At 45.2% G+C, this 17,830-nt stretch overlaps 1 protein-coding gene across 1 annotated transcript in view; it reads right to left on the minus strand.

Annotated features, from left to right (window-relative positions):
• Positions 1–515: 515 nt before the first annotated feature.
• Positions 516–17,830, minus strand: part of SLC1A4 (solute carrier family 1 member 4) — a 33,865-nt gene continuing 16,550 nt past the window's right edge. The window contains exons 5-8 of the mRNA XM_064709225.1: positions 15,250–15,483; positions 13,861–14,055; positions 12,312–12,446; positions 516–10,130 (exon numbers count right to left, since the gene is read on the minus strand). Of these exons, the coding sequence (XP_064565295.1) occupies positions 9,896–10,130; positions 12,312–12,446; positions 13,861–14,055; positions 15,250–15,483 (799 nt within the window). The 3' untranslated portion in view covers positions 516–9,895. The remainder of the gene's footprint in view (positions 10,131–12,311; positions 12,447–13,860; positions 14,056–15,249; positions 15,484–17,830) is intronic.

Consider the following 17,830-nt stretch of genomic DNA (forward strand, 5'->3'; position numbering starts at 1 on the left):
GGCAAACCCAGGCCCTCAGTTCTGAGACCAGCACATTGCTTGGGTGGCTGTGTGGCAAATCTAAAAATACCTTGAACTTACCAGCCTGGCTGCCTATTGAAAAGCATTTCCTAATGATTATTCCCACTCTTCAATCCTTCTCCAAGGAACAAAGCCAGTGGGCTTGGCCAAGGGCAGCAGGTGTGTCTGTCAGCCCTTCCACCCCACCACTGCACAACTGCCAATCCAGCTCTCCCAAAGACCCTTTGTAGCCCAGCACCTGTGCAGACGGCTTGGAGAAATGCCAGCAGGGAAAGGGTTAAATGCTGGCAATCAGTGACACCAGCGTGCCAGCAAGGGGCAGGGTCTGGGAAAGCAGAACCAAACACCAAACAGCACCATTCCCATGCAGGGCCATTTCCAAAGGAGCCTTTCCTCAGGTGACACAGCCTGATCCAGCAGGATGCCCCACTGCCTCTGCAAGGCTGATCCAACTTAAAGGCCAGATCTTCTCCAAACAAAGATGGAAATATGAATTCTGTTGGGGGTGGTTTTTATTTTAGACTGAGAAGCTACACAAAGAGAGAACAAATACACATTTCCATGAGAGAAGGGAAAAAGAGAGTATGCCATTGTGTCACCCTCCTAATACAACAAACCATCCCAACCTGAGCCACAGGACTGGCTGCTCCCCAGGTAGGCAGGGAGTCCTTACTCCAAAGGGTAAAGCACACAAGAAACATCTGGAACATCTGCCCCAGGGTCACACACCCCCAACACAGCGGTACGGTCTTGTCTTTGCATCTGTGCACGTACATCTGTTCCTGGTAGACAGTGGAAAGGCTGATACAGTCACAAGGGAGAAACCCACAGCTTTGAAAGAGGAACAGCTACTGATGGGCACAAGGATCAACACACCCACATGGCACAAACACCTCTTCAAAGGAGTGGTTACTCTAAGCACAAGGCAGATACACTTGTATCAGTGATTCTGGATTATACTGGAGTGGATGGCAGTGAATTTCAGAGTTCATCTTTCTCTTTATTAAAGTAATTAATCAAACGGTTTAGCATATAAAAATACAATAATCCTTCCTCCTAATAGAGCAGTTTGTGTTCAGGTAGAAATAAAAGCACACACACATACACACCTCAGGATTGCTGCCAGAGAGCTCACAGGATAAAGAAAAGAAACCCATTTTCCTTGTCTCACACCAGGATATCCCATTCTCCCTCCTGTCTCCAGGGATAATGGAGTCTTTCAGCTTTGGTGCATAGTTATACTTGAAAGCCAAACAGCAACTTGGAATTTGTCCTGAAGGGAGCCAGGACAAGGCACCTTTAAGGATAATAAGGCAGAAGGGGACTCCTCATGTGCAGGGGTGGTCCTGCTATCCCTGAATCTGAGGGATTAATCAAAATCTAATCAAAGTCTTCACCCTCACAAAGTGTGAGTGAGTCAGTCTCAGTTTGCTGTAACCAAGAAGCCGTTCAGGAGCAGAGGTTTGCTCAGCTGTTTGCAGTGCTACACATGGTCTCCATCCCATACAGCACAGCCTTACAAGAGTGCAGCCAGGATAGGAACTGAGGAAATCTAAATAGGATTGTGTCCTTAAAAGAATGGAATTCTCATGGATGGCAAACACACCATGAAGTGAAACACATGTGTGAAACACATGATGTCTTCCCACAGTGGCCTTCAGGGAAGACAAGTCAACAGAGCATCTGTTGTGGAGTAGAGCAGGGAGGCAGCGACAGCTGGGCCACCTTGGTCACAATTATTTGACTAATTAAGTGTAAAATGTCATTAAGGTATTGCCTTAATGAAGCAGGGTTTGTTCAGCCAGATGCTCTCCAAAGCTGCAAACGTGTCTTTGTCCCCTCCCAACAGGACAGGAAACAGTCCATGGCCCCAAACTTGAATACCTTTAAGTTTGATCTATGTACTACAGGAGCCTGATCCTGCTGGCATCTGGGCAGGCTCCAAGGAGCAAACAGACTCTGCAGGAGGGATACAGAGAAGGCAAACTGAACAAAACATGAGGAAGTTTGCTTCTGCTTCAACACCGACCACTAGGAAAACACTTTTTTATTAGAGGCACCACATCATAAGAATACTCTGAGCACATAAAATGCCTTTAGTTACAGCCAAGAAAGATTGCTTTAAAAACATTGCTTTACTGCTGCTTTGTTGATCATGATCATCTTAAAAGGTCCAGACCAATCCTCTAATGCTGCTACAGAGGTATCTCCATCAGAAATCCAGAAACCACAGAAAACTCAGGAAATTACATCAATGCACATCAGTGAAGGCCCTGGCCTGTCCTCTTTGCAGCATTCCTTCTGATTCTAAAAAAAGCTACAATCCAAACCAGTTAATATCTAGAGTATTTTTTATGGTTAAGCACAACTTTTCCTGTGGGAATGTAATCTGGGGGATTCAGATATTGTAAACAGTTCCTTGAGAGAAGAGTTCCCTTAGTAATTTCCTTCTGCAACATGTAACTGCAATTAAGTTGCACGCACATGCCATACGCAGTTTAGTTTCAATTACTAAATACATGCTTGGCAAGGAAGAGCATTGCTTTCTCAGTGTTGTTTTACCAGAAGGAGCAAGTGAAAACTATCCTAAGGAACATCCAAGACCAAATTTCTTGGTCTCTGTGGCTTAAAACCACACCGTTAACTTTGCATTACAACAGAGCTGGCTCAAAATCCATTTCCTCATACTGGTTCCTGTTGGTAGCCCTGCTTGCCTTGCAAGCAATATCTGTGGCCTTGGGAGACAAGTATAAATGTTTATTGAGCAAGATTTTACATAAAAGCTGTGGGCCAGCTGAAATGTCCACAGTCCTCACCTCCTGCTGGCACCAAGATCTCAGGTTAAATCCAAATGAGATTTCACAACTGTTAAGGATGATGCATCTGCTGACACTGACATATAATTTGGTAAGTAACCACCCTGTGAACTCTTGAATGAAAGATTTTTTCCCCTCTCCTATTAAAATCTCTGTACAGAGTCAAATATATTTATAAGCCCTCAGATGTGGATTCTTTTAAGGAGGTGATAGCTGTTAGCTAACAATGAACCTGGCTTAGGGACTGAGTCTGCTCCTAACCAGCTTGGCAACTCTTCATGTGACTCAAGAGAGAGTTCTTTCACCTTTTTCTGTATTCATTCACTTGTACAGATGTGAACTGATGCCTGCTGGTCACAAATGCCTGTAAGGACCCCATGCAGAGAATGAATTCTGTGTTAACATTAACTTCCCAAGACAGTGCTCAGATGTGAAGACCTTCGTGAGCCAAATAAGGCTCTGGATCACTTATTGTCAGAGTTGAAATATTCAGGGGCAACTGTCTCAATGTGTTGCCCAAAGTCCGGAAGAAGTTTTAGATCATTTGTCAAAAGATCCGTGTTCCTCCTGCCAGAAAACTGAAGCAGCAAGTGAGCATGGCTTTCCTCAATATGCTCCCACAGATAACAAGTTGGTCTTTGTCCTTGGAGAATAATGGTCTCCATGCATTTCTCTGAGGAGCATTTGTCCTAGCTATCCTGCAAGGAGGAATGTGGGTCAATCCCTGATGCAGAACTGCACTGCTGTTCCTCTGGTCATGGCCAGCAGCCAGCAGCAGCTTACCAGAGCTCCATGCTGGCCCTCTGCATGCTGCCTTGTTGCATTTCAGACACTTCAGCACTCCTGCCTCTCCTGCAAACCCCACCAAGCACATTTGCATTGTCTCTGCTACGTGCCAGACAAATGCCTCCAACCTCTCTGATCCTGTCCATATCAAAATGCCAAGGAAAAGATGCTTCTGTATCCTCTTGCTTACCCTGTGCCTCTGCAGCCTTCCAGCTCTTCCTTCTTTTTCTCCACCTTTGTCACCCATACTGACAACAAGACAACTTGTTCTTTGAGTTGAAAAGCTCTTTCTCCCACTGAAACTAGTCAGGAACTAAGCTGTCAAGACTCCCAATTTAGATGTTGAATCCATGGTGATGTCTGTTAATTTACCTGAGCCTAAGCTTTCATGGTATGTCAGGTGGAGATGGAAGGAGGCAGACAGAAGAGGGCACTGTGTTGTCCTTGACTAAGTCACATCCCCTTTCTGAACTGCAGCTCACACTGACACCAGCTCTTCCCAAACTAGCCCAGCAAATGCATCCACCTGATCTCTTTTCCATCAGTCATTCCTTCTCTAGCACAACGCAACTCTGCATAATTTCATTACTTGATTCCTTTAAAATTTTTGAAAAGTTCATTATTCTTCAAGATTTACTGCTCTGTGTCTTAGGAGTGCTTTCCAAATATTGCAACTCACTATCTTCCACACTAGGGCCTGTGAGAGACATCTAAGTATCTGAAAACCTAATTTACAGAAAAGGAAGCACAGGTATAGGACTTATGCAACCTGCCTAATTCTGTGCTGTTCATCTGTCACCAGATCAGTCACTACAGGCAGCTCTGTCATTATGAACTGCCCAGGCTCTGTTAAAATCAGTGAAGATGTAACAATTTTTCTTTGGTGAGAGTTTGTATTTTGGTCTTTTGACTTGGTTCCTGAGGCCCACTGCTCACTGCCTGTGGGAGGGTCAGGATTAAAAAATTATCATTTCCAACAGATGATGCTTTACAGTGGCTGCAGAAATGCTCTGTGCTAGCAAAGGACCAGAGTGAAGATTTGGCCCAGACTGTTGACCAATGCTGCAAATCTTTGCAGAAGAGGTGCTGATTTTGGCCTTTTTGCAAGCTCTTGAGGACACAGCCTACAAAATATGGCTGGGTGGTCAGTCACAGAGATGACAGGGACTTTGACTTGACTGAAAGAGGAACTGTGTTAACACCTCAGATTTCATTGTTCTTGCTGCAAAATAAGGAGGAACCACAGGAGAACAGGAATGGTGACACTGGGTCAGGTCCATATCTGGCACTGGTCACAGCAAATGCCCAGGGAAGAGTATGGGAGCAGAGGAAGCACCAGGAAAGCCTGCCCCTCACAGCCTCCCCCCAGTCTCTCACCACCTCAGGGCCACTGCCTCCTCAGGGCTGCCCAGCAAAGACAAAGCAGAGATTGTTTCACCAACCCATGTGGTGCTTTGGCTGGCTCCACATCTCTGTTCTATCTGTCACATCTGTCACATCCTGGCAGGGGAAGCGCTGGGATTGGCTCTGGTCTGTTCTCAACACAAAAGCCATCCTGATTGCAGAGACATCCCCAGCAAGGGTTGAAGGGGTTTGCAATTACCCAGTCTTGTAGAGCAATTACCAACACCAAGACTCAGCTAAAGCCCAATTCTTTGGAATACAAGATCTTTACTGAAAATACCCTACAAGCAGTCAAGTCCTGGCATCTTCCACTGCTCACTGAAGTTTTTCAGGCATCTACAGCCACATCTCACAGCACAGAACAAGCACCTTTCTCAATATGAGAGACAGAGACTGCTTGGCACTCTCAGAGCAACTCAATTACCAAGGCTCACAAACCCCTGCTGAGTCCAGAACAGGAGCAAGGCAGAATGCAAACTGGAGCCCTCAAAACTCTGTCCACTCTCCCCTTTATTCCTGAGCCACTGAAACATAAAAAGAACATATGGTATCCCAGGAAACAGGACGAGATCAGGCAGTGATAAATAAAGAATGGAGTGAAAAGTCAGTCCTAGAGAAGAAATAAAAGATGGTGCAAAATGGTCAAAGAAACTTCCCTGAAAAAAAAGGCTTGCAGACTCTTCAATATTTCATAGAAACCACTGAGTTGGAAGGGACCCATGAGGATCATCGAGGCCAACTCCTGGCCTTGCACAGGACACCTCAAGAAACACACCATGTAATTTCCATAACTTTCTCTCAAAAAGCAATTCCTGTCCTAGAGGGTAGGACATGAGCTGAGGAGAGAACTTGTACCTCCCAGAAAAAAAACAAAACAACAAAAAACAATAGAAAATAGTGTTTTCTGAAAATAGTGCTTTCAATATGGAATTTATTTCCTCTTAAAAAAAAAAAAGCAACTGACTAAAGGTTTCCAATTTACAGTTATGCCATGAGGACAGAAATATATGTCCAGACAAGAGACACTGGAGTTAAGTACCACACTGGCACCAGATTAGTGGAGTGCCTGGGTGAAGCAGAGCAGAGCAGAGCAGGTTCCCACTGGCTGCACCCACAAGGCTCCTGAGCACCTTGTCAGCTTACAGCCTCCTGGAACAGGAAGGTCAAGAACAGCATCTCAAATGGACATCCCCCAACTGCCCTTTCATTTTTCTCCCAGCAGCCTGAAGACCCTGACCACTTGGAGCAAATGCCGAGTCTTCTATCTCATCAGGCTTACCACCAGGATCCACATCATTACAGTGGCAGTTGTTGGAATGCATCACATTTTTTACAGTCTCAGAGAGTGCAGTAATGGATCTTTCATATTCCTACCTTAAGAAAACAATCCAGGAAGAGAGTTCTAGAATGCATCACGGCTATTGTGAGGAATGGGAACATCACAGAAAAACAAGAAATGTAAATTTTGACACAAATGATTAAAAAAATGACCAAGAAGATGTTCTGACAAGCAGTAATTATCCAGCACTACTGCTTCCATCCCTCTTGTTGTGCACAAACAACAAAAGACCTGGCACATTTTTAAGTCTAAAGTAAGGCTTCTGTAAGACTACAGATTTCTGGCAGGTTAAGGGCTGAATACTCATGGTTCATATAAATCTTATGATACCTGTCTCCAAGAAAATTAATATCAGATTTCCTTGATTAAATTCCTGCTATGAGAATGATTTGACCTCCTTAAATCCAACTGCTCTAACAAGCTTTACATGGGACTAGACATTCACATCCATGTAAAATAGGGCAACCCATAGTGGGGACTGGGAGAGGTGTTCAGTGAAGACTGAACTTCTGCACTGCTATTGGAAAATACTAATACTGGGGGATTTGCTTCAATCCTCAGTTTCCTGGGATGCCCTGTCAGGAACAATGTGCCACAGCCCATGGCACACTGCCACAAGGATGAAGCAAGCTCCAGCTGCAGCACCATAGGGAAGAAGGATCATATGGCAAAGCAGTGCCTTGCAAGGAAGCCCAGCCTTTGGGTTTGCCCGGGGCAGTACTTCTTCCTGTGGGCAACAACATCTTCAGGGTGAAAAAAATTAAAATTGTCATTTCTTCTCTGAAATGGTGCTGTGATGCTTCAAGAATTGTCAGGTTAGTAGTGCCCTCATGTGCTGATGCTAGCTCCATGTGTCACAGTGAGAGAGAGCAGCACAGAACCACAGAATGTTAAAGGGTTGGAAAGGACCTTATAGATCATCCAGTCAGAATCCCCCTGACATGTGCAGGGACAGCTCCCACTAGACCAGGTTACTCAAGGCCTTATCCGGCCTGGATATTTGAACACTGTCAGTGTTGGGGCATCTACAACCTCCCCGGGCAACCTGTTCCAGTATCTCACTAAATTTCATCTCTTTCAGCTTGTATCCATTGGTCCTTGTGCTACCACTCAGTTCCTGACAAAGCCCCTCTCTGGCCTCCCTGTAGGCCCCCTTCAGATTCTGGAAGGTTGCAATGCAACCTTCTCTCCTCTGGGCAGAACAACTTTGGCAGCCTGTCACTGCAGTGCTCCCATCCTCTCTGTGGCCCTCATCCGGACTTGCTCCAACAGCTCCATGTCCTTCTTGTGTTGGGAACACCAGAACTGTACACAGCATTCCAGGGATCTCACAAAAGCACAGGAGCTAAACATCTGATGAGGGATAAAATTAAACTACAGAACCAGCCCACAGGAGACAGTCAAGATTTTCAGCTTCCTTGAGACATCAATATACTACTTTAAAATTGAAGTATTTGGGGTTCTGGTGCACTCAGATATTTCAAAGAGATACTTAGACCTAAAAATGTGCTTTTGGTTTCCTGAGTTGAAAGGAGTTGGGATGATTCTAACAGGAAGAAATGCAAAGTTGATCTGCTGGGCAAAAGACATCCCTACAGAACTGTGTTTGTCTCCTTTCATTTTGAAGGTGAGCCAAGGAATGACCAAATTTTGTGGACATGGTTACAAATAAATTGGTTAAGAAGAAACTCCACCTGCAGTTTCCCAGAGGGCTGACTAATCCTTTCCTGCTTGGATTGTCTGCATGGCTGCAGTGCCTGGATTAACCAGCCAGTCATGACACACTCACGGTGCTCTCCCTCAGGGGTGGCCACATCTCACTCTGAGTGTCCTCCTGCAAAATCCATTGTGTCCCTCTACCAGGAGGGATGCTTTGCAAAGGAAGGCAGCTGCTGCTATGGAAGTGGAGCTGCCTCTTCCTAGTGCTGGTATCTTTCCAAGATAGATTCCACTGAGTCAAGAAAGCAGAAAGTAAAAGGGAGACTTTAGCATTACATTATATCAAAGCTAAGTGTAAATATATATTGCTGAATTAACAGTGTGGAGATGGACAGTATGTAATCTCTTGCTGCAGTAGCCAAGGGAAAACATCACAAGTCCAGGCAAATCTTGACATGTGTAGTTATAATTTTCTAACTATTAGCATCCAAAGAGCCAAGATAAAGCAACAGGATCTTTGTAATGAATTTGCCAGACTTTGTTCAGGTTTGGGATGTAAATTCAGGAAGGACAAAGTAAAGGCAAAAAGGAGGAGTAAGAATCCAGAAGCATTTTGCTGAGCTTCGAGCAAAGGTTACCACCTGCCATGAAAGCATTATCCTGGCCCAGCACCACCCAGAATTACTACAAGTAAACTGCTGCCAGAAAAACATTTATGGCAGGACCAAACTCCTAGCAAGAACAGGTAGCCAGCTCTCACACAGAGATCACTGGGGTTATAAACTCACCTCTTCCCCTTTCAAGCCAAGACTCAGAGTTGCCTGTCATCAGTTCTCACATGATGTGTGTTCAGAATTTTTCTTCCCCTATTCAATTTTGCTGAAAGAGAGCATGACTAAAGTTGTTTTGATTGACCCATTAAATAAACATGAGTAGGACAGGGCATGCTAACAGAGAATCATGTGTGTTTTCATGAAGGGAACCGACTTTTGGATTTATGGATGTTGTCAAAGGCAAGCCTCTTTCAGACATACTAATGCTGGAACAGACTCTACATTTTTTTCAGCTCCAAAGGGATTACTTTAACAAAATTTGCTCTTCTTCTGGATTTTTTCCTTAACAGCTTGGTTAGAAGAAAGGAGGAAACCAATCCTTGATCTGCATGAAGATCTCCTCTGTTTGGTCCCACAGTTTGGGAGTTACTAAACAAGGAAAGCTGCTATGAGCTGCAAGGTAGAGAGAGAATGAAACAAGTCCCTATAAGCTATTAATTTAGGTATGAAACAAAAAAAATTAAAAATAGAAAACAGCTAGTTTTAAGGACATATTTAAGGTTTTTAATGGATCGGAGAACATGAAGGAAGGGGAGTGGGAGAAAAATGTTGCTTCATATCATGGCTGTAATAGTTGGTAAGTGTTTCCAGGCTGGAAAACAAATTTAAGCAACATTTTCACCCACTCTGGAGTTTTTAGACTGCTACTCCATTCAAACAGCAGCAAAATTTTTTCCCTACAATAAGCACATACTGGGTTTGTCTACCTCCCTATCTTCAACCCATCTGAGCCTTCACTAATGGAAGTCTTGTTACACCAGAAGCCTCGATGGCAGTGCTCACGTACATGTACACAAGTGTGCAGCGCAACACGCATACATGTACACACATAAACTATCAAAATACTATTATAAAGCGAGTGTTCCTCCTCAACACCCCTCCTCTGCCCACCCCACCTCCCTCCCCTTCCCCAGGCCAGCATATTTCAAAGCAGACTGGAACGGAGCACTTCCAAGAGCCACCCAGCCCCAGGTCGCACTGCAAAGGTCTGGGTGCGTTGCCAAGTCCCTGGGCTGCCTCGAGGACTGGTCTCGAGTTCACAATACTGATTCCTTGGAGTCAGGGTCTGCCGTGCTGCTTGTGTTGGAGACTGGATTTTTGTGGGTTACCAAGGGTGACGTTTCTGCTTCAGACTTGCTGTTAGCAACTGCTTCTACGGTGACTTCCTTGAGCTCCTGCTCTCTCTCTTTCTTGTCTTTTTCATTCAGGTAATTAAGGATGCCTGCTCCCAGGGCATCCCCTTCCACATTCACAACTGTGGTGGTTCGGTCCCTGGTGAAGATCAGAAACAAAAACCAAAGCAGCAGGGTTTTAGTTTTAAGAGAGTTATAACACAGTAAGGGAAGCTGATTCACCCCTGCCAAACCACAAACATCAGTGGAACCAGACAAGGGAGATGCAGTTATTACAGGTCTTTTCCACAGAAGCATCATCTCTATTTCAGAACTAAAAATGTGCACCAGAGCAGGTTTAAGGTCAGTCAAACTTACTATCAGCTGGTTCTGGTCCCTCTGTGGGTTGCAGCAATGGTACTGCTCTTTCTCAGGCATCCTGCTTTTCACAGGTCACCTCCTTCCTCTTCCCTTTCCGCAGGCCAGCATTTTTCAAATGCATGTTCAGAGCAGGAACTTACTTCAGGCTTATCCAGTAAGTGACTCAGAACACCCAGCTCTCTTTTCTAACTACTGTGACTGGTATCTTAATCCAAGCACCTACTTAAGGGATCCTTTCAAAAGCAAGCAGAATGACTTGTATTCTCTGCATTTGTTCCCCATAGCACCTGCCCTTATTTTTGGTCCTATAACACTAAACTGGTGTGCCAGGGCATAATGGAAGAGATTTATGAGTCACAAAGATGAACAATGTTCTCATGTGGCTTTTGAGACTTGCTAGTCATTCTGCAGCCTAGCTTTAACAGAGGATCAATTTGTAATTGTGGTCCTCTCTGGTAACTAAACAGCTGGCATTGAAAGAAGACATGGGACTCCTTCCTCCCTCTTTTCCCCTTTTGTTACAAGGCTGAGCTCCTTGACTAGAACACTGCTGACCACAGAGGGATGCTACCTATTTTAAAAGGAAGGCAACCAGCACCACACAGGCTGAGAGCAGCCCAGAGTGAAAGGATGGGCAAGTTTTTCACTCTTACCTCGAAGCACTTGCAAGTATAGGTGCGGAACACCCAGCCACTACTGTACTTCCTTAGGAAGACAGGATAAAAAGGGCTAGCCAGTGATTTGCCTGTCTCTCCTGTCCTCTGGAGGTGGCTGATCCCCAAGAGGTTACAGTAAGAAAGAGTGTGATGACCATAAGGAAGCTGTAGGAACAAGCTCCACAGATGTGTGCTGTTGGGAAGGGAAGGTAATACAGCTGCCACATTCCCCAGGCTCTGAAATTCAACGGTGTCCTCAGGCATCCTAATTTCCACATCTGCTGTGGGAATGCACCACCTACACAGAGAGGCTGGTGCTGAGGCATTACATGCAGTCCAAACCAGGAGCAGCCCAATAACTCACCAAATGGAAACAAACTATCTAAGCAGGATCCAGATCACTTGACCCATACTGACCTCTTACCTCCCTCCCCAAAGATGGAAAGGAAAGGTGGTGACACTGTCTGCTAAACTTGTGACACTCAGCAGTGTGTTCCAGCCATGAGAGTGCCCAGGGCAGTCCCAGGTGTCACAAACCCTCTGTGTCCCTGCCCTGCCAATGGACAGCACCCATCTATGACACTTGTGCTGGTGCTTTGACCAGTCTTGAAACTATTAAAAAAGTTCAAACAACAGCTGACAAGAGTTTCTGATGGAAACTGCTTCCCACACATGACTAAGGAAGTTTTCCACAACTGACGTTCAGACTAATTTCCTTTATTCTCCTCTGCCCTTCTGGCGTCCAATTAATTTCCAGCAATATCAACACATTCTAAATGGACTTTTAACAAGCATTCTAATAGGAACTGAAGCCAAGAAGAAATACATTTCTACAAAAAAAGCTGAAGAGAGATTTCAGCATACTGACTGCTTTAAATGGGAAGGCACCACCTTTTCCATTCTCCATCACAAGTTACCTGTCCCATAGGGTCTTACTTTCTACTGGGTTATATTCTGTACTTTGACTACGTTTCCAGGTAAACATGCTACAAGGATGCTGTAGTGATGTGGATGTCACTCTCTTTTCCCATGTAACAAGTGACAGGATGAGAGGAAATGGCCTCAAATTGCACCAGAGGAGATTTATATTTGATATTATGTAAATCTTTTCATGGGAAGAACTGTAAATCATCTGAACAGACTGCCTATGGAAGTGGTGGAGTCCCCATGACACAGCTTAATGGGGAGCACGGTGTGTGGTGCTATATTGACAAAATCTGAACGTTTTTTTCCAGCCTTAGCCATTGTGAAATTCATGTTTCCATGCCTCCCAAGAGCAGGTAGGTGGGGCCTGCAGTACTCACACGATCCAGTCCACGGCCAGGATGAGGGACAGGTCGTTGGTGGGCAGCCCGATGGCCTCGAGGATGATGGCGATGGTGAGGACGCCTCCGGCAGGGACGCCGGCCGCTCCCACGCTGGACGCCGTGGCCGTCACGCTGCAAAGACACGTCCGTGCCTGGTTAGGGGGCTCCCAGGTCTCCTCTGCTGCACTCTGCCACCTGCTTCCCACCATGGGAACTGTAAACAAACGCTCCAGCATGGGACACGCCGAGCATTCCCTTCCCAGGCAAACCCCATCCTGCTCAGCAGGGATCCGCAGCAGTTACCGTGGCGATGGCTCTGGGGTCAGCACCAGGACTGCCTTCTCAGGATAAGAAACAACCAACACAGCTGTATCCTGCTGCCTTACTAACACTCCCAGCTCCAGTATGCTGGGGGACTTACAGCTCCTGACCCCACGTGTACAAAGGCAAACTCTGCCATGCAGGGCACAGCACCTTCTCTGTGTCTCGTTTGCATCTCAACCCAGACCCTAAACCAGGAGCTGGAAACCTGCAGTGCCTGTGCTCACCACACCTTTTTGTGTGCACATGTCTGCAACTGAGCTCTCCTTGGGCTATCACTGCATCATCCTCAGACCTGTCTTCACACCTGATTCACTGAGAGAGTACCTGAAAAGCTAAATTGGCTACTCACCCAAAAAAAAAAAAAAAAAAAAAAATCAGTGCCCCAGCCCTGCCTTAAATAGACAAACAACATACTGGGAAACATAATCAAAAAGAAAATAAAACCTGGCCAGGAAGGATAAAAAATGCCAGGAACCAGCCCTAGGAGGCATGTGGTGGATGTAGCTGTGGCTGCTGGGCACAGTGAGGAGAGGAGTTTACAGAACTGCTTGTAGCATCCTCATTTAAGGGATTTTGAGGAGAGAAATGAAGATAATGACACTTCATGAGATATGGGGCATTGGAGGATATTCCAGGCATAGAGGGATGAGAGTCTTAGAGGAGGTAGGACTGGGGGGATGGAGGGGATAATGGAGCAAAGCAGTCAGGAGGGGAACAACAAGAGATCTGATCAGGAAAGCCAGCAATGTGATGGTAGGAAGAACAGAGATAAGCAGGAACAGAGTCCTTAGTACAAAATTCATACATAAGGAACCAAGGAGCTGGCAGGAGAATTTTCTAAGACATTCAGAGGGGGAGTCAAAGGCTGCTTTCTGGGCAGTGCAGAATGCCTCAATTACCCAGCCTAATGGTGACTGAAGGATGGAGGAGTGAGATGCTTAAGGAAGGAGAGGAATTTCATGTGAGAAAGAGCTTTAAACAGCTCAAAGACTGTTTCAGAATTCAATTACCCTTCCCAGGTTCCACCTTTCATTAAATCGAGACTCTGGCAAATCTTGTAAAGGTTTAAAGACTCCATCCTTTAATCACCCTATAATTATGTTGCATAGCAGTTTGTAAGCTTTAGGTCAGAGATGTGGAATGCTAACTGTTAGCTATTAATGGAGAGACCACAGCTTGAATGTGTCTGGGGGCCAGAAGAATGTGGCTGCAAGCAACTTACAGAATTGTGAAGATCTGCCCAGGGTTGAGGTCGACATTATTCAGCTGAGCAATGAACACAGCTGCCATGCACTGGAAAATAGCAGCTCCATCCATGTTTACAGTGGCCCCAATGGGAAGGATAAACCTGCTGATCCTCTTGTCAACCCCGTTGTTCTCCTCGATACACTTGATCATGGACGGGAGCGTGGCTGAGCTGGAAACAGAGCAGGAGAGGTGAAACAGAGCACCAGGGTGTTCTGAATGCCCCATCACTGTCCCATGGCTTCCATGTTGCTGGCCTGCTGCACACAGGACTGCAGTCAAGGCAACAATGCCCTTTTACAGTCCCTCTCTGGCACGATGGCAATGAGGGACCCTCCTGGTTGAGTTTTGAGCAGAGGTATTTAATAATCTGCTTTCATCCAGAAATAGCTGATAAGGACTTTAATCTCCCAGAAGCAAGAACTCATGACTTTACACAGTGTGCAGCATTACATGGCTGTAGAATGAACAAGTCTCAAACTACAAACACGCAGTAACAGATGCAAATATAGCAGGGGAGGTTGGAACTAGATCATCTTTGAAGTTCCTTCCAAGCCAAACCACTGTATGATTCTATGATAATATAAACACCACAGATGCAACAGCAATCTCTGTTAATGCTGCATTAGTACCTTCTCAAATGAACAGAAAAATAATTAAAAATAAAACACCACTCTTGGATTTACTTTTGCATTATAAATTAGATGGTTTTATTCATAAACCCTCTCCTACTACACAGAAGGAGAGAGTTTATAATTAGTACTTCAGCTCCATCAGCAGACATGCAACTGCTTTTGGGGATGACCTGGAATGATTTTATATAATATGTCATCTGATCAGGTGTTTGTACCTGAGAAAAGTGTAAGTGACATGCTCAATCATTTGGTCATGACAAATGAAAGCTGATCAGATATTTAAAATAAATAATGTTAAATGCCTTTACACTAACAAGCAAGTCTGCTTTGCTCCTACAAAATTAGTCTAAATTTGTTCCAGGTTCTTCTGAACTTAAAAAGTAAACTTCTGAGGACAAAGTCACTCTCTACTGACCCTCACTTCACTAAAATTGAAAGGACAGCTAGCAGGATCATTTAAAGGCAATATTTTTCCCCCCAAGATATTTCTAACTAAGCATCATGCTATGGCTTCAATATTTGAGGAGTTATTTTCAACAGCTGATAACCAGCACGTGCTGTGTGGCAGGCCGATGACAGCAGTGAGCATCTCTGTGCTCAGAAGACTCAGAACTCTCTCCTTTCTGCAACCTCAGGAACAACAGTCACACCTAAAAGTAAAACTGGATACAGCCAGTTTAGGGTGACAAACATAGCCAGGCTATAGTCTCAGAAGTGGCACAGAAACCCACCTGGAGCAAGTGGCAAAGGCAGTGGCAAGTGGTGTGATAAGTCCTAAGAGAAAACGATACGGATTTTGCCGTGTGGCTGCAAAATAAATAAGTGGCAGAATGATTCCTCCGTGGATGACGTGGCCCAGGATAGAGGCAAAGATGTATTTTCCCAGACTGGTCACCAGAAGCACAATATCTTCCATTTCCACAATCTTGCTCCCAACAAGGAACATAATGCCAATAGGTACATACCTGTGTAAATGAAATATTGATTGTCATTAAGTAAAAACAACAAGCCTTGGAAAACACGACATTTTCTGTCCTGGAGATAATATTCCCCTAAACAATCTGTTGCCCCTACTGAAGGGTAGTTCTTTATCCACCACACACTCAGGTTAGGCAAATCTGGAAGGCTTTTCTATGAGTCTTGTTTGGTGAATGGTAAGCATTAAATTTTAAAAGGTCTGTTCACTTATGCCCTCAGAGACAGGGCAAGGAGAGTGCCAAAGGAAAGGTGAGTGGGAAGCAGAAATGCTGCCAGGAGCCTCCAGGACAAGACACCAATGAGGAGAGGAGGGAAGGGAGCAGCATCACATCACTGGAGTACAGAGAGGGGTCAAAGAGTTGGGTTTCAGACATGCAGAAACTGCCAGCAGGAGTACAGAGTCAGGTCATTAAAATCACAGACACACTGGGTGCCAGCTCTGTGGAGGTTAAGAAAAAGCTGTGCACATACCAGAGAGCTCAGCTAAAGGCTGCTGATGTATGTGCCAAAGACAGCAATTAACTCTGCTATTTGCCTAAAAAGGACTAAGTTAAATGATCAGGCTCCCAGAGCTTTCCCCAAGCCACATCCATGCCTCCTATCTAGAAACATGCCACGTCAGCATTTGTTTGAAGTCTCCTTTGTAAAGGACACGTGGAGCTGCTCCAGGGGAAGGGCCACCTGCAGGCTACAGCCACACCTCTGGTCCCAGTAGCCCTGAAAAGGCTGAACTGCCCCTGCACCAACAGCACAGCAGCTCTAAACACACTGTTGAATCACTGCAGGCCCAGGGCCTGCTCCTTCCTAAGCCCTACTGGGGTGTTTGTGTCTGAGTACCCCTGCTGATGCTGTCCACACTTCATCCCTTTCTTCTAAGATTAAGAAATACTAAAAGACCACCCAGCTCCCTAAAATCCTGCCCCAGGAAAACTTGTGACTAAAAAAGATTTACCTGTACATCTCAGGAATAAAGAATCCAATGCCCATGTTCAGAGAAGCTGATTTGTGGAGTCAGGACAAACTTCAGAAGGTTTGGTTAAGCATGCAAAGGTCTGGAAAGGTGGGCAAGCCTTAAGGCAGCTCAAATCACTCAATTTTTCCTGGCCTGCCTCTCCCTCAGTGGTTCTACAGCTCCTCTGTTCCATGCAGAGAGCATCTCCCTATGTCCCAGATCCATGTGAGCATCCTCTGTCCTCCCTTGACCAAATCTCTAGGGGAGCCTGTGGAACACCCCCCACTGAGCCTCTGCAATTCTGCCTTTGAACTGTGTTTCTGAGGAGCCTGATTAGCCAGATCCTGATTAGCTGAGCCCTGGTCCTGCACAAGCTCTGAACACTGCATTCCTCCCCTTGAAGAGGGAGGCTGGAGAGGAAAGAGCTGAAAGCTAAGACCCAAGTGCTGCTAAAACACAAGAGTGGCTGTTGAATGGGACCAGACATGAGCTCAAGCTGCCCTTGCTGCTGGTGGTATGGTTTCACCATTCCAAGGTATCCCTTGGGAAGCACATGCAGCTTTGCAGATTTTGAACAAATACCAGGACTACACAAGAGCCTTAAAGAAGGAAAGAGAACAAGTAAAGGTTTCGCTGTTAAGGGTCAGCAGTGGTCCCTATAATCCACAAAATAAAGGATTACATACCAACTGATTGGCTTGAAGTGCTAGCACTGTAATAAGCTGAATGCATGAACTGCCTCTTATCAGTATTCAGTGTCCAAGGAATTACACTCAAGAGCAAAAAGCTTAAGCTGCTTGGAGACTGAATTTTTCAATCCCTTATGATACCAACTAACACAGAGATCTGCCTGTGTAAAATCAGGTATTTTGTTAAAACCCCTCTACTTCTTAGGGAGAGGAAAACAGTAGGAATGAAAAATGCAGAATGAAGGAAGAAAGAAACATGTTTAAATATACATTTAATATATGCATTTAAAAATACATTTAATACATTAGGTACATTTACAGCTTTTTCACCAGCTTCGGAAAGGGAGCGAGAAATGTCCCACTGTTAATTTGTTTGCTAGCTATCTTTATGAATATGAATAGTTTAAGGTTTGTATGAGAGGTGTTAGTACTGTTGGTTTCAGAGGAGCAGCCTAACTCCACAGAGCTACCAAGGGCAGCCATGATACTGCTCTGAGGCCCAGGCTCATCCCACCTGATGGAAAACCCAGCCAGGAGGCTGCTCCTACCCCAGCTTAGGTGGCCTGAACCACTCTCTAGAGGTGCCTGCCTCCTCTGGTTTCTCGCCTAATGAGAAAGTTTAGTGTGCTCCAGCTCCTAACTAAGAGACTTTTTTGGCATCAAAAGCTTTGTGGGATTGATCAGAGCACTAGT

The sequence above is a fragment of the Zonotrichia leucophrys genome, chromosome 3 (assembly GCF_028769735.1).
Source record: "Zonotrichia leucophrys gambelii isolate GWCS_2022_RI chromosome 3, RI_Zleu_2.0, whole genome shotgun sequence".
In the NCBI taxonomy this organism is placed as follows: domain Eukaryota; kingdom Metazoa; phylum Chordata; class Aves; order Passeriformes; family Passerellidae; genus Zonotrichia; species Zonotrichia leucophrys.